This window comes from Argentina silus (genome assembly GCF_951799395.1).
Source record: "Argentina silus genome assembly, chromosome: 10".
Classification (NCBI taxonomy): domain Eukaryota; kingdom Metazoa; phylum Chordata; class Actinopteri; order Argentiniformes; family Argentinidae; genus Argentina; species Argentina silus.
Window position 1 is genome coordinate 22,732,986 of NC_139664.1, and position 16,332 is coordinate 22,749,317.

At 42.8% G+C, this 16,332-nt stretch overlaps 1 protein-coding gene across 1 annotated transcript; it reads left to right on the forward strand.

Annotated features, from left to right (window-relative positions):
• Window positions 1-1,125: 1,125 nt before the first annotated feature.
• Window positions 1,126-10,896, forward strand: LOC310810394 (acidic leucine-rich nuclear phosphoprotein 32 family member E-like). Its single transcript, XM_083678137.1, has 7 exons — window positions 1,126-1,295; window positions 3,173-3,322; window positions 3,991-4,113; window positions 5,154-5,313; window positions 8,147-8,283; window positions 8,636-8,684; window positions 9,387-10,896. Exons 1-7 carry the CDS (start codon window positions 1,242-1,244, stop codon window positions 9,470-9,472), a joined length of 759 nt encoding a protein of 252 aa, XP_083534263.1. The 5' UTR covers window positions 1,126-1,241; the 3' UTR covers window positions 9,473-10,896.
• Window positions 10,897-16,332: the final 5,436 nt, after the last annotated feature.

Below are 16,332 nucleotides of genomic sequence, written 5' to 3' on the forward strand. Positions count from 1 at the left end.
GTCAAGGTTGACAGAGCCTCTAGTTTGTAGCCTACATTACAACATTGTGTTGCCTGACACCTAGTGAGCATCTCTAATACTACAGGACAAATACAGAGGTGATTACAGAAGACCTACCACCACAAGCAAAGTATGTCTAGAAATGTGCTCTCATTGCAATTAGATGTTTTTCTCCCTCTGCTGAGAAAATGATTTAGATATGACGAGGAATAGAAGGACATGGCAAAGGAAACAGTGAAGCAGGTGGTGCACTGACACTAGGCCTTGTCTGCTGCCTACTGACACTGGGCCTAGGCTGCTGCCTATACTGACACTGGGCCTTGCCTGTTGCCTACTGACACTGGGCCACTGACACTAGGCCTAGCCTGTTGCCTACTGACACTGGGTCTAGCCTGCTGCCTTCTGACACTAGACCTAGCCTGCTGCCTACTGACACTAGGCCTAGCCTGCTGCCTTCTGGCACTGGGCCTAGCCTGCTGCCTACTGACACTAGGCCTAGCCTGCTGCCTACTGACACTTGGCCTAGCCTGCTGCCTATACTGACACTACGCCTAGTCTACTCCCTACTCTAAAATGTCCCTGTCAGGTTTGAGTCATGAAATATTGTGATTATGGCCACTGAGGAATCAACTTGAACCTGCCAACACTAGAATAAATACCTTAAAGAAATGTTTAGTCCCCCCCCCCAATTTGTATAAATAATGAAAAATTACATTTATCCTTATTATAATTTCTCTGTGATTAATTGTAACCAAATGCAGTTAATATTTTATGTAATATCATGTCAGATAACTAATCACAAAAAATGAAGAAAACATGAGGGTTGTCTTATCTCAACAGTCCATCCTTCATAATGGCGCCAATGAGAACAAAGGGGGGGTGTACGCTAAGTTTAAAAGTGGGGTATGACCCACCTCATTGGATGACCTTTCTTTAATAGCCGCGCAATCCTGACCAATAGCAACGACGACGTAGGCATAGTATGTTGATTAGGGCGGACTTTGTTGAATGGCGCAATATCTGACCAATAAAATACTTGGATGTAAAAAGAGTGAATATTCATGTATAGGGGGCGGTGTCCTACCAAGGGGGTTGGGTACGAGGTAACATGGAGGTTTAGTTATCACCTAGCAGCCATTGACGGAACAAGGTTGGCGTGAGAGACCGTCTGGGTTTTCGGCTTTTTATTTTAAGTTTTCCTCTATTTTTCCTTGATTTTTGTACTTTCTTTTGTCCTGAAAATGGAGATGAAGAAGAGGATCAGTTTAGAGTTGAGGAACAGGACAGCGGCCGAGGTATACAATTACGTGTTTATTTATTAATTTCTAAAGGCATTTCGTGAAGGATGCAGACTTGACCATGGATGCGAAATGACGATGCTTAATGCTATACGATTAGCTAGCAGGCTAACGGGATGAGTGGTTTTGGTGAATCACATGGGTGGTTACCGGAATGTAGAAGCTATAGAAATGGGTCCTTTCTTGACTGAACAGTGATATCATATAATGGCGAACACTTGTGGTGCAAGGGCATCGTAGCTCGGTAGCTTCATGTAGTACCACTGGGTTAGTGACCCAGTAATGGAGTTAGTCTTCACGTTAGCGAACCAGTAATGGAGTTGGTCTTCATGTTAGTGAACCAGTAATGGAGTTGGCCTTCATGTAGCACCACTGTTAGTGAACCAGTAATGGAGTTAAGTCTTCATGTAGCACCACTGTGGGTTAGTGAACCAGTCTTCCCAGCCCACATCATGGCGATGTGTTGATTGGGGAATAAGTCTCTGGCTAACATACTAGTGTAGAGTAGTATTTACCCTATCATTCATTATTCCTGGACTTGCTGCTTGCCTGTCCGCTCACAAGAAGTTATCAATAAATGCAACAATGATGTTAATTTTACGCATATGTAGGGTTGGTGGCGGGTTTAAAAGTATCTGACAACGAGCTAGGTGTAGCGACGAGTATTCAACTGAATTTCTACAGTCTCCTGAGTGTAAGGTTATCGATTAACTAGCCAGCCTCCATGGTCAGTCTTCAGTTGTTGCTACTTTATTGCCGCCCTGTGTCATTTCACCCAAGAAGTCGATTCTTTCTGGCATTCTAGAAATTCTGTATCTAACATTTGAAGTTAAATGCGTTGATCGATCGTCTACATTGTGGTATAGAATAGATCGAAACTCTACACACACTGTTAATTCAAATCCCGCCAACGATATTATGCTACTGTATAGCAACATCATATCTACATTGGCCACTCTGTACCCAGCGACATAGTCCATAGTGTGTGTGTGTCTACCTCGGAGATCTCGCGTCACTGTAGCCACAGCAGCCAATCAGGCACTTCGCTCAGAGGTGGGATGTTGTCATTACGCGGCCCTGCGATGATCATCTGGTGGTGAAATGAAAGATCTCTGTAATATTCTTCAACATTAAAGCCACTCAGCAATTTTCAATTAATGAAATGTACCCCTTGATTACCTTCTGAATTCCTTAAATGGGCAATCTGTAATTGGTACATCCATTTTTGGACCATTAAATGTATGATTTACCCATTGATTCTTGCAGAATGTAACTTCTAAATGCCTCATGAGTTCATGCTTAGTTCAACTATCTAACCCCACCAGAGCCGAAAATATAAGCATAGTAAAATAAAACTTGTTACTCCATTGTTTGTAAACGTTGAAATTGTAAACACCGTATAGCTTCAAATATGGTTACATTTCTCATTTTGATCTCATTGATGGTCAGTTCATGCATCCTTCTATGAAATTGAAAAGAAAGAAGTGGCAGGGAGACCGTTTTGTTGTTTGAATCCCAGATTACCTCTTTAATGCGAGTAGAATAATTGTTCTATTCTTTATTATAAATATTACTGTATTATTTGTTGTCATAGGCCGGGTACTCATTGTAAACAATTATTCAGTGTTAAATCAGGTGCTATGTTAATGCAAAAATGGTTGCTCCATTGTTTACATTTTGTTGGTGACCTGTTGTTGTGAAAGGCTACGAAACACATTGTTATGCTACCTTTTATCATCATGAATTGTACTTCATCAAAATGTAAGTCATCTGTGAATCATGGCGTATCCAAAGCCAAAATGGTCTGCCCACAATGTTATGTATATATTTACATATAGTCATTCTTCAGTTTAATGAAACATGTTGGTCCTCAGGTGGCTGAGCTTGTGGTAGACAACTGCCGGTCCAGTGATGGAGAGGTGGAGGGGCTGTCAGATGACTACAAGGAGCTGGAGCTGCTCAGCATGGTGAACGTGGGCCTCACCTCCCTGGCCAAGCTGCCCTCGCTGCCCAAACTACGCAAGGTGAGCACCTCCACCGCCATCCGCTGGGTTAGAGGGGTTTCAAAAGGTGTGCGCAAAATGCATAGATGGTTGCATGGCCTAGACTGTATACAGTATATGCAATATTCTCTAGGGCATGTTGAGGGCTAAGGTCGAGCACTGGAAAAAACATGGCATTTTCATGTTTGGTTGTTTTCGCCACATTTTCAGTTCAGTGTGGCTAGGAGAGCAGCAAAGCAGAAAATGTACATCCTGCTCCTTTAACACTGAATTAAACTTGAAAATGTGGATATGTGATAACATACAGTGCATCATTAAAGATTTAAGAGGAAGCTGTGTTCTTTAGGTCAGGAGCATCAATATGTTCAACTTAATTGGTTTTAAGCTAAAGAACGATGAGCCTCCTTCATCCTGTCCTAGTGTTTTCTGGCTACATCTTGGTTCGACATGGGGCTATGCACCCTCATCTGTAAAGATTCTCTAGTGGCTATTCAAAAGGTTTCTTAACCACACTGGCTCACAGCTGATTATCTTCATGATGTGCACCCAACAAACTGGCTTTCTGCTCCAAGTTCTTTCTTTGGGTGATATGGGGATCACCCATTTATTGATGCAATATAACACAAAACAAAGTTACCGTGCATGGTGGTCCTCTTTGGTATGTGGCATGTCTTTCTCCTTCTCCCCAGCTGGAGATTAGTGATAACAGCATCTCCGGAGGTCTGGACACGCTGGCAGAGAAGTGTCCCAATCTGACGTACCTCAACCTGAGTGGCAACAAGATCAAGGAGCTCAGCACCGTGGAGGCTCTGGTAATGGACCTACTAAAAGAACCATACTCAGTACTTGTGGAGGCTCTGGTAGCGGACATATTAACAGAACCATACTCGGTACTTGTGGACAAAATACTGCTTGACCTCAGTCTGATTGTCCAGCATTGTGAGCCCATCACAGATTACTTGAAGCATACAGTTAAAATGCATACAGTTGTCACCTATTAGTATTGCATTGTGAGACTTATCATAAGAAATATAGGGATAGTTCACGATTTTACCACTTTTAGTCAGATGGTTACTTACCTTGGAAGTAGTGTACGGGCCAGTAGAAACTAATCCATGGTCAGACTCTGACTTAGAAGTTACTAAACTATGGATTACGGTTTCTCTGAGCCAATGGACTACGTTCGATGCGAGGAACCATCTGAATATAAGGTGTAAAATAATAAACTATCCCTTTAATGACTGCCTCCTATCATAATGATCCTGAACATTTCCTTCAGTTAAAACAAAGTGCTTCATTGACAGACGTGACATGTTATGATGGAACAAAAATACATCATAAGGCATCACCCATGCCTGAGTTGTAACACATTATAACTGTATGCTTTAAATGAAGTGTTAATCCATTCTCTACAAGTGGACATTGTGGCCCAAAAATAATGGAAGGGCAATAAATTGTTGTCCAACAGTTGCCACCTGACAACATGTTGGAAATAATGTTCTCTTTTTTTACCATCAAGCTGTGAGCTCACCAGTTATGGAAAGGGAGCGTATTATAGTGAAACCTGTATTCTAATGAAAATTACTTTGTGGGTCACCGGAAATGTTGTGGCAATCTGACTCGTCTTATATGAGTGTCATGACTAATACTGTAACTCTACTGCCCTTCTGTGAAATGCTTCTGAATGTGCAGCTGTCCTGCACAGTGATCTCATGAGGAAAATATAAATACATTGAAGTATTTAGAGATCCCAGCTCATGGCCATTGTACGCAAGTAGATTCAATCCATTTCTGGTCACTGATTTTGATCAGGTCATTGGTCATTCTAAACAATACTCCATTGTTGTTGCAGCAAAACTTGAAGAACCTGAAGAGTCTGGACCTGTACAGCTGTGAGGTCACCACCCTGGAGGAGTACCGCGAGAGCCTGTTTGAGCTGCTGCCTCAGGTCACCTACCTGGATGGGTACGACCAGGAGGACAACGAGGTCCCCGACTCGGAGGCAGACGATGGTAAGACAAGGAAACGGCTGGGAGGGAACTAATGAGGCTATGAAGTTTCAACATGAAATGCGGTCAGTCTGGCGTCAGCAGAGATTACGGGGTGGATGTTTGTGGATGGTCATTCATGCTGTGTGCTCTGGGGAGTGAGATATATATATATATATATATATATATATATATATATATATATACATACACACACACACACACACACACACACACTCTCTCTCTCCTACCGGCCACTTTATTAGGTACACTTGTTCAACTGCTTGTTAACGCAAATATCTAATCAGCCAATCACATGGCAGCAACTCAATGCATTTAGGCATGTAGACATGGTCAAGGCGACCTGCTGAAGTTCAAACTGAGCATCAGAATGGGGAGGAAAGGTGATTTAAGTGACTTTTGAATGTGGCATGGTTGTTGGTGCCAGACGGGCTGGTCTGAGTATTTCAGAAACTGCTGATCTACTGGGATTTTCACGCACAACCATGTCTAGGGTTTACAGAGAATGGTCTGAAAAAGAGAAAATATCCAGTGAGCGGCAGTTCTCTGGACGAAAATGGCTTGTTGATGTCAGAGGAGAATGGCCAGACTGGTTCGAGATGATGGAGAGGCAACAGTAACTGAAATAACCCCTAGTTACAACCAAGGTATGCAAAAGACCATCTCTGAACGCACAACATGTCGAACCTTGAAGCAGATGGGCTACAGCAGCAGAAGACCACACCGGGTGCCATTCCTGTCAGCTACGAACAGGAATCTGAGGCTACAATTTGCACTGGCTCACCAAAATTGGACAATAGAAGATTGGAAAAACGTTGCCTGGCCTGATGAGTCTCGATTTCTGCTGCGACATTCAGATGGTAGGGTCAGAATTTGGAGTAAACAACATGAAAGCATGGATCCATCCTGCCTTGCATCAACGGTTCAGGCTGGTGGTGTAATGGTGTGGGGGATATTTTCTTGGCACACTTTGGGCCCCTTAGTACCAATTGAGCATTGTTTAAACGCCACAGCCTACCTGAGTATTGTTGCTGACCATGTCCATCCCTTTATGACCACAGTGTACCCATCTTCTGATGGCTACTTCCAGCAGGATAACGCGCCATGTCACAAAGCTCAAATCATCTCAAACTGGTTTCTTGAACATGACAATGAGTTCACTGTACTCCAATGGCCTCCATCGTCACCAGATCTCAATCCAATAGAGCACCTTTGGGATGTGGTGGAACGGGAGATTCACATCATGGATGTGCAGCCGACAAATCTGCAGCAACTGCGTGATGCTATCATGTCAATATGGACTAACATCTCTGAGGAATGTTTCCAGCACCTTGTTGAATCTGTCACAAAGAATTAAGGCAGTTCTGAAGGCAAAAGGGGGTCCAATCCAGTACTAGCAAGGTGTACCTAATAAAATGGCCGGTGAATGTATGTCTGCAGTCAAACTTCCACTTCACCAAAGGCAGCGATGAAGGAAAGTTTGATCAATAGAGCAGCGTTTCCCAACCGCTGTGCCGCGGCACACTAGTGTGCCGTGAGAGATCGTTGGGTGTGCCGTGAGAAATTATCCAATTTCACTTTTTTTTAATTAACATTTATTAATAATTATCTGCAAATAATATGCCATTGTCGAGTGTCTGTGCTGTAATATAGTGACTGGCAGAGTAATGTAATATTCGTCCGGGTGGCAGCAGGTAGGTAATTGCCTCGTTCCTTCTTAGAGACGAGAATTAGTGACGCATGCGACAGGTCGTGGTGACAGTGGTGGAGAAGTTTTTAAAAAGGAAAAATGCAAACTCCGAACTGGGCCCTGGACAAGATTCTGACCCAGGTAAAGGCCCTAGTATGAGTGGTGGTAAAAAGAAAGCAAAGACGGTGAGCTTGAGGCAATACAGCGAAAGCTATCTTTCGTTCGGATTTACTTTCACCGGGGATGAGACGACACCGACTCCGTTATGCTTGGTGTGTGGCGAGAAGCTGTCCAACAGCGCCATGGTGCCAAGCAAGCTTAAACGCCATCTCCAAACGAAACACCCGTCGCTTCAAAACAAGCCGATGGACTATTTTGTTCGCCTGCGTGAAAACACAGAGAAACAGGCAACTTTTATGAGGAAAAACCACAAAGGTAAATGAGAAAGCCCTCAAAGCTAGTTACCTAGTTACTGAACTCGTAGCTAAATCAAAAAAGTCACTCTGTGGCAGAGACATTAATACTACCTGCCTGCAAAGCCATTGTCAACGAGATGCTCGGCCCTGACGCGGTTAAAGACACAGCTAAAGTCCCGCTCTCAGATAACACAATTGCCAGGCGTATTGATGACATGTCTACAGACATCGAAAGTCATGTTTTGGGAAAGATACGCATCAGTAGGAAATTTGCGTTGCAACTTGATGAGATGTGCCGTGGCTAAAAAAAGGTTGAAAAACAGTGCAATAGAGAATCCAAACGCAACCTTCACATTTTTTAAAGGACTCTGGTTCAAATAATCAATCAAATAAATAATGACCTTTAGAAGGCAAGGTAGAGCCATCTCCATATTGCTTCTACCTATTCGGTCCCTTGAAATCCACATACTCCAAAGGGGGCTCTGGGTTGTTTTTGGACAAGGCTAAAACAAGTACACCGGTGAGAAAGTTGTAACAACATGTGCAAGTGGTTAGTTAACTCTTAGTTACCATTTATTACCAAAGATTTGTTATTAATTACAAGTGTTTGTGTCAGCAGTTCATGGTGTTGCCTTAGAGAACTTTTTGTGACCTGTAAGAATAAATCAAAGGTCATCCTCACTACACAAGTATTGTGGTAAAACAACTATCCTGTGATTCTTGTCCACAGATGATGACGAAAACGCAGCCGGCCCCACAGGAGATGGGGACGATGATGATGATGATGACGACGATGATGAGGATGATGACGAGGGGTCTGAGGGTGAAGAGGTCGGTCTGTCCTATCTGATGAAGGAAGGGATTCAGGTAATCAGCCCTCCATCACGTTGCCCAGTTAAGATTCTAGAAGTATCATAAGGAGCAAGTTTCCCAGACACACACATGCCAACTCTTAGATGAAAAGCATTTAATGGAGATTTCTTCCATTGGACTCCGCTTAATCTTTTGAAGTGTCTGCGGAACCTCAAAGTTTTTTTTTTTGTCCATTGTCTTATTGGGTGTGTTAACTTATGATAATGAACTAGAGGAGGCTATTTTCAAATACAGCCAAAGCATGCAGTTACCTGTCAATGCATGTTCGTTGCGTATCCCTTGCACCGTTTAGTGCGTATAGTTGGGTAACGTGTTCTCTTGATTGAAATCCACTCTTTTGACCCAGGATGAGGAAGACGATGATGACTATGTTGAAGAGGAAGAGGAGGAAGGAGGTAAATATTTACACTTTTTATGTTTTGAGGCACTCAAATGTTTTCTTGCTACTCTGCTTCCTGGTATTATAGTCTTGATTGACCACTTCAGATTAATTTGCCAGAATTGAGGTTTTGATTTGCTTCAAGTAGGGTACTTCCCACCGTGACACATAACATGTTTGCTAACCATGGGGTAGTAAAGTAAACTCCTGCAGAGTTGTTTTTTATTTTTTTTATAACAGCCATCAATACCAAAAATTATGGGGCAGTTACCACAGAGCTCAAATAACTCAGTGGCAGTTTTACCTGCCATGATCCACCACCGCTCAGTTTACAAACAAACCTATGGGTCACATGCCTTAACAGAGACCAAGGAATGCTGCTGGACTCTCAGAGCGTGTTCAGACAACTATTGGCTCAAAACATCTTTCCTATGGTGCTAGACAGGAGGACAATGTTCACAATCTCTACCTTTGACAGACCATATACCCTGAGCCACACCTCCACTACTCTATTTGAGGAGAGGGTTGTATGCATATCCCAAAATGATCTGTCATCTGTTGCTGTCCAAACAAGCCCTCATTCATGTCTCATGGTAACCTGTGCTTGGTTTTGGGAACCCCTGCAGTCTCTAACACAGTTGGTATAGATGAGTAAGGGGAAGTGTGCGACTTTTATTTTATTGTCTTAAATGTGGACATGAATGTGTCTGTGCCACAGATGAGGACGGAGCAGCAGTCCAGGGAGAGAAGCGAAAGAGGGACCCAGAGGATGAGGGAGATGATGATGACGAAGATGATGACTAGCCCCTCCACCTCTGCCTCCTCCACCACCTTGCCACAGAGTGTGAAGATGATGATAACTAGCCCCCCCACCTCTCCCTCCTCAACCACCCTGCCACAGAGTGGGGGATCCAGAACTAAGCTATAGAACAACAGAAACAGGAAATTATTTTGGGAAGTCTGTTTTTTCTTTTCTTCGTTGTATACGATACGATAGATATCACTAGAATTCATTTTTTGTACATGTTACATACAAAAAAGGATAGCAAGGTTTTTGTTTTTAGATCGTTCCAAAATGTACAACGGAAGTGTGGATGTGGGTGTCTCTTTATGTCCATTTCGGTGATTATTAACACTTGGAGCAATGTTTTGGTTGCATGTAGTGGCAAGTTTTTACAAGTGTGTCGGATGTGGTTACGTTTCCTATACCATGTTCACCCTTTAAAAATACCTATTGTAAAGCACCCATCAAGCTAGGTGAAAGCGTAGACCCTGTCTAGATGTTTGCCACCCTTGTGACACCCTTTGACCTTAGTTGTCAAGAGAAAATCCCTATTCATGTGTGGTTGGCTTGTAGTAAGGTTTCTTTGTAGACGAGTGGCCAACAAAGTAATGTTAACAGTGATCCGGGCAGATGGCATAACTTCTGGTTGCCCTCTTTTCCAATCTGTCCTTCAAATCTGCAACCATGTATCTGTGTTGTCTTGTTAGGGGTTGCAGTTTTCTATCCCAGTACTTGTGTTTTAGGACAGGATGCAATACCTTTTTTCCAATCATGTTGTCATTGATTCGCTTTTTATTACACCATCAAAAACAGCAGATTTGTAAGATTATTTTCTATACGTATTGTCCTGTGGCTCAGATGACTTTTGTAGTTTTCAGGTATCTTTTACCCCTCAAGTTAACCCCCAGGAGGTACAAGGTTTGAAGACAATAATTTTAAGGCTACGCTGAGTTTATTTTGGACCAGTTTGTGGACATTGTTGAAGCTCAGGTGGACCCAATCTCTCAGAAGGTTCTGACCATATCTAGAAAAGCAGTTGGTCATCATCAAATCTCTCCTGAATCCAACTCAGTTCTAACTACACTTTCTGTCAAATCCAATGAAATAATGTTGTTTTGCAGGGTTTTTTTTCATTTGGGTTTGTGTTATGGTTTTACCAAGCAAGAATTTTAAACTTGTTTTGTATGACAATATGTAAATAGATCTTGTTTCATCTTTCTTTTCGGTGTAGTATTGGCTTTTTTGTCTTTTTAAACTTGCAATATCGCTGTATTTTTTTTTCTAATAAACACAAAGCACAGGTCAGGATGTAAAGATTCTGACTCTCAATATGGTTTTACTTTTTTTGTCCTCTGCTGTTGAGAAAGTAGTGTTTTGAGTTTGTGCTGTCATTTCTGAAGAGTGTTTTTAAATAAAAAAAAGAATTGAATTCTGTGAACCAACATCTGTGATATTATTGAATTACGAGTGAGGTAAAGCTGCTGTCTATAGCTTTGTTTTCAAAGAAAACAAAAAGAACAGCTGTCTGACACTCCTGTCTTCCATTTACATTACATTTATGGTATTTAGCAGACGCCTTTATCCAAAGCGACTTACTTAAACAAATGTATTTGTTGTAAGTGACTCATCTATCCATCAGTCATCATAAGAAAGTAATCAATCCAAAGGGGCCATCGGCAGTCACAATACTAGAAGAAAAAAATCTTTTTTTCTTTTTTTTTTTTTTAAACAGGAGAGAAACTTGTACAGGGGGGTGAAGAGCTTTTTAGGAGGGACAGTTAAGATGTAGCCTGAAGAGATGGGTCTTCAATCGACGGCAGAAGATTGGTAGTGACTCTATTCTAGTGGGAAGCTCGTTCCACCAGCGGAGCGCCAGGACAGTGAAAAGCTGTGACCGAGTAGTGCGGCTGCTGCATCCACGTAGAGGTTAGGCGGAGTGATCGGGCAGGGGTTTGGGGGCTGACCATTGCTTGCAAGTAGGGAGTGGCTGTTCCCTTTGCCGCCCGGTAGGCGGGCACCAGGGTCTTGAATCTGATGCGATCTGCTACCGGGAGCCGATCTGCTACCACTGTGATGTTCGCCACATAGGATAAGTGGTTGTCAAGGATCACCCCAAGGTTCTTGGCTGTATGGGAGGAAGTCACAGTAGAGTTCTCTACTGTGATGGAGAAGTTTTGGAGAGGGCAGGCTTTCCCTGGGAGGAAGAGCAGCTCAGTATTGTTGAAGTTGAGCTTGAGGTGGTGGGCTGAGTGTCATTTGCGTAACTGTGGTAGGAGAAACCATGTGAGGAAATTACAGAGCCAAGAGATTTGGTATAGAGGGAGAACAGTAAGGGCCCTAGTACAGAGCCCTGGGGGACCCCAGTGGTGAGGGCTCATGGAGAGGACAGCGATCCTCTCCACGTCACCTGGTAATAGCGATCGGCCAGGTCTGATGCAAACCAGGAGAGTGCAGAGCCAGAGATGCCCAATTCTGAGAGGGTGGAGAGAAGGATCAGGTGGTTTACTGTGTCGAATGCAGTGGACAGGTCCAGAAGAATGAGAACAGAGGAGAGGAAGCTCGAGCAGAGTGGAGGGCCTCCGTGACAGCAAGGAGAGCAGTCTCAGTAGAGTGCCCAGCCTTAAAGCCGGATTGGTGAGGGTCAGGGAGGTTGTTCTGAAGGAGGTAGTGAGACAGTTGGTTAGAGAACACGTTCAAGGGTTTTAGATAAGAAGGAGAGAAGGGATACCAGTCTGTAGTTATGGACAGCAGACGGGTCAAGTGAGGAAAATGTGGAGAACAGTTTCCTTGGGTCAGAGGCAGAGAATTGAATTTTGTAATGGTAGTAAGAAACTTTAGCAGCTGATGCAGAGGTGTAGTTGAGGAGGAGAGAGAGATAAGGTTCTAGGTCATCAGGGAGGCTAGTTTTTCTCCATTTCCTCTCGTCTAAGAAGTGGCCAAGCTGACCTGGTGGACGATACGGTAACAACAATGTGAAGTTTGACAGGGGAAGTGACAGAAACAGCATGGAATTCGAAGGTGGATATGGACAGGTGTGACAGGGGAAAGACATTATGTGACCACTTAGGCGAGATGAGGAGTCCTGTTCCTCCCCCTTGACCAGAGAGTCTAGGGGAATGATGTATTAGTCCAAATGTATTAGTCCTGGTCCAAGGTGAGCAGGGGTTAAATGCCTTGCAGGATAGTGTCAGGCCTTCCCACTGGAGATTGACAGCAAATCACAACAATAGGCTTCAAACAGCTGGCTTCCAGTAGAAACTAGGTTCCTGAGCTTAAGGCAGTATAGCCACAGCAAAATACACAAGCTAATAACAGCACACTGACTTTAAAAAAGATTACTAACTTACTTAGACTGGAGAACAGGCTTCACCACTCACTCAATCACAAATGTATTCGTGAGTGTATTAGTATTAGTCAAGTTTAATCAGTCAAACCAAAGTAACGTTGCACTGTTATGCGGAGAATCTAGATTTCTGAAGGGCAGAATACAAAGGGTTGATGTTCTTCAGATACTGTACTGACAAAATGTATATGGAATACATGTTAAAGTGTTTTCTTTTGACCATGTAGAGTAAAACAATGATGGTCACAGTTGAGTCTTCCAGGCATTCCAGGTAGACTTGTTGAGCGTGCAGCAGCCAATGGTTGCATGTCACATCGTCGGCTGATTTGCTACATCCAGCTGATGTGAGATTTGTTGGCAACTGCAATGTTGTCCACCTGGGCCGTGTTCCATTCCAGAACATTGTTCCCTCCAATCTGCCCTCGTTCTCTCCTCTTCACAGATCTGAGAGGACTGGATGGGTGTAAGCTGCACAGTGAGAACCATGTTGCTTAAACCTACCCAGCCACTGTGCGTGAATGAAGGCAGATTGGAGGGAACAACCTTCCGCAATGTAACCATATGCTTCAATTCTGCAAAAAAAGCCTACGGTATCACCTATGGGTGTATCTCAATAGTCTTAAGTCCCTCTCATCCCCTTTCCTTCATCTTCATTTTCCGGAAAGAAATGGAAAGGTGAAAGAGCAGGTTCTCATTGAACAACCTCCATATTGCTTTCACCTATCCTATGTTTTGAGATTAGTGCAGATGAAGACTAGAAGACAAACCTACCTAAAACTATTTGAGATGGGAGGCCCTTTCTCAATTGTTAGAAACTTGATTTCTCATGTCCTCTGCCTTTTATTGGCTTTCTGGAGGCTTTCTAGAAGATCTAGGTTCTCCTTCGATATTCTAACGCTTTTTGATATGACAGCAGGTGGAGGACGGAGGAGAGGATGCGAGGAATTGAATTCTAACAACTGAGAACAGCCTCTGTCACAAGTCATTGTTTGAGATGCAACCATTGGTCTCGAAGCCAAGGTATTTGACATATTCAGTAGTTCCTATCTTAACCACTTGGCAGTGCTGAAGACTGTGTATGTAATGCAATCTCAGCAGTCTTATCTCCCTTTGGTCTCACTTCATCACAACAGACAGACAATATGTAATATGACAAAAGAAGGTCCCCTTTTTTCTTTGACCTAGGAGTAATTGAGCATGTTTTGAAATACAAGTTTTTGGAATACAATTCTCAGATTATAATGATTTTTGAGTGTCTTGTAACAATAGTTTAGAAAATTAGCTGTTTTATTTTGCTTTGTTAATGGGTCTTGATTTACTGGTTTGATATTCCAAACAAATTTATGATAATAACTGCAATTTTGTAGAATTTGAATTACATCACTAACTCCAGAGGACTGAAGCATACACACAATAACATGTCTCGTGTTTAGAGAATAGACATTACGTGGCATTCCCCAAAACATGTTTATGTTTTGATAAATCCAGATTTAGTCTGGTTGCAGACGTCCAAAGGGGTTTCATTAGCTAAAAGCATATGAAAGACTTGTTTGTGTAATACTATACAACTATCACTGCTGCTATCATCCCATGGACCTCTTTAATAGCATGGCTCTAATCCATCTCAATGCCACTTTTAATCCTGAACATCCACCACAGTACAACAAAGGTAGGTCAATGGGAACAATCCCCCACCAGAGGCAACACCAGTGAGTGAAGTAGAAGTGTGGCTGGCAGAGTGACACACAGAGCTGCTCAGCTTAAAGACTCCACTCGCCTCGGGCAGCGACCCTCGTAAAAAGATGAAAGATGTGCACGCACGCACACACACACGCACAAACACACCAGTCTGAGGGAATCATCATAACTCATCACGCTTTTGAACGCTTTCCAGAGTCACAAAAAAAATGCCTGTCAAGTTTGTGTGTAACATCTGCTGGGTCTCCCATGCCTCCCTCCCTCCCTCCCTCCCAGGCCCCCATCCCAGCCATGTAGCCCCATCCACACTGAATCATCAGTGATCTGGATAGTGGTTCCATAAAAAAGATAGTGTAACCAGAAAACCACATGACCTGTACAACCACCAAGATGACTTCAATGCCCCCTATAATCAGGGTGGTATCCCACTATGCCCCCCTACCCTTCTGTGTGGGACATCATGCCCCCTGCTCTAAGGCGGTACAGGGCCTGCTGCAGTGTAAGGGACACAAAGCACCCCATTTAGGGCTCCTCTGGATGGAGGGCGGCATGCATGGATGTTATTACTCATGGAAAGGATGAATGACACTGAATGACTGTGGACTGTTTGAAGTGATGAAGGGAATCATGTGTCCTGGCTGCATGCAGGTTGGGCACATTCAGACATTTACGATATACATTGAATTTAAAGGATAATAAATAGACACTTTTTGGTTATGGTCAATTAAATTTGTTTTTTGTTTTATGGTAATTTCAGAGGTATTTGCTCAATTTTCTAAACACTTAACAAAAAACACTTGTAGCAAAGCTCATTTTCACTCAAAGCATCTGTCAAATTGGGATCATTGATTACAAATAAAACAATATTGTGAAATGCCATGAGAATAGGTTTAATCAACAATTATAATGAAATAGATTTACTGTTTTTGTCATTTTATCAAATAATAATAATAACATTTTTTATTATTATTATTATCCAATAGCAAAATAATAAACATCAAAAATGCTTACTGAATAGAGGTAATTGTATAGTAAATACCATTATTCATATTTGTAAACAAAACATTAACTTTCTGTATGCAATGTGAGGGTGTGGCAGGGCTTCCAGTTATCCGTATTACCATTGAAGAAATCCTCAGACATTGTGACAAAACATTTACAACACTAGCTACGGGAGATTTGTGATTGCTTAGTCTCAGTCCATGGACCAGGGTCCGTCCGGTGGTTCAAGTGCGTGTAGATGCAAAGGATCTGTCCTACCGAAATCCAGAAGGCACAATACACAGTGTCTCTCCTTTTTTCACTCAGATCAAATCAATTAAAGGGACGTTGGGAATGGCTCGCCAGTCCACGCTCCGCACAGCTCCTCCAACAGAAGCATAGCAGGACGGGGACGAAATCCAGGATCCAAGGGGAATTAACTCAAATCAACCAAAAAACCCGGCCTTGCAGAACAAAGCCAAAAGAAATAATTAATATCCTTTCTCTGAATTACATTCATTTACCTCTTAATTTCAACTTTCAACATGTTTGGGTTGTCATAACTATATGCATTTTACATTTACTTCATATTGTTATGGTCAGATCTAATGAACCCAGGCGTGGACACAGAGTCAGGACACAAATGTAAAATAATAAGGTATTTAATAAGGAACAAGCAGGGAACGGGACCAGCAGCGGAGAATGGCAAACGGGGTAGGGCAGGCAGATAAGTCTAAGAGGCAGAGAATGAGACTAACATGTAAGAACACAAAACAATGATCTGACGATGAGTGGATGGGAAGCCAGGGTTTAAATACAGCCAGATGATGAGTAGATGAACAGCAGGTGTGGAGATCG

What these genes read in the sequence shown, in the direction of transcription:
- LOC310810394 (XM_083678137.1), top strand. Translation starts at nt 1,242, where the DNA reads ATGGAGATGAAGAAGAGGATCAGTTTAGAGTTGAGGAACAGGACAGCG. An exon ending in CGACTCGGAGGCAGACGATG is followed by an intron (nt 5,314 to 8,146) that starts GTAAGACAAGGA and finishes TCTTGTCCACAG; the next exon opens with ATGATGACGAAAACGCAGCC. An exon ending in TGATGAAGGAAGGGATTCAG is followed by an intron (nt 8,284 to 8,635) that starts GTAATCAGCCCT and finishes CTTTTGACCCAG; the next exon opens with GATGAGGAAGACGATGATGA.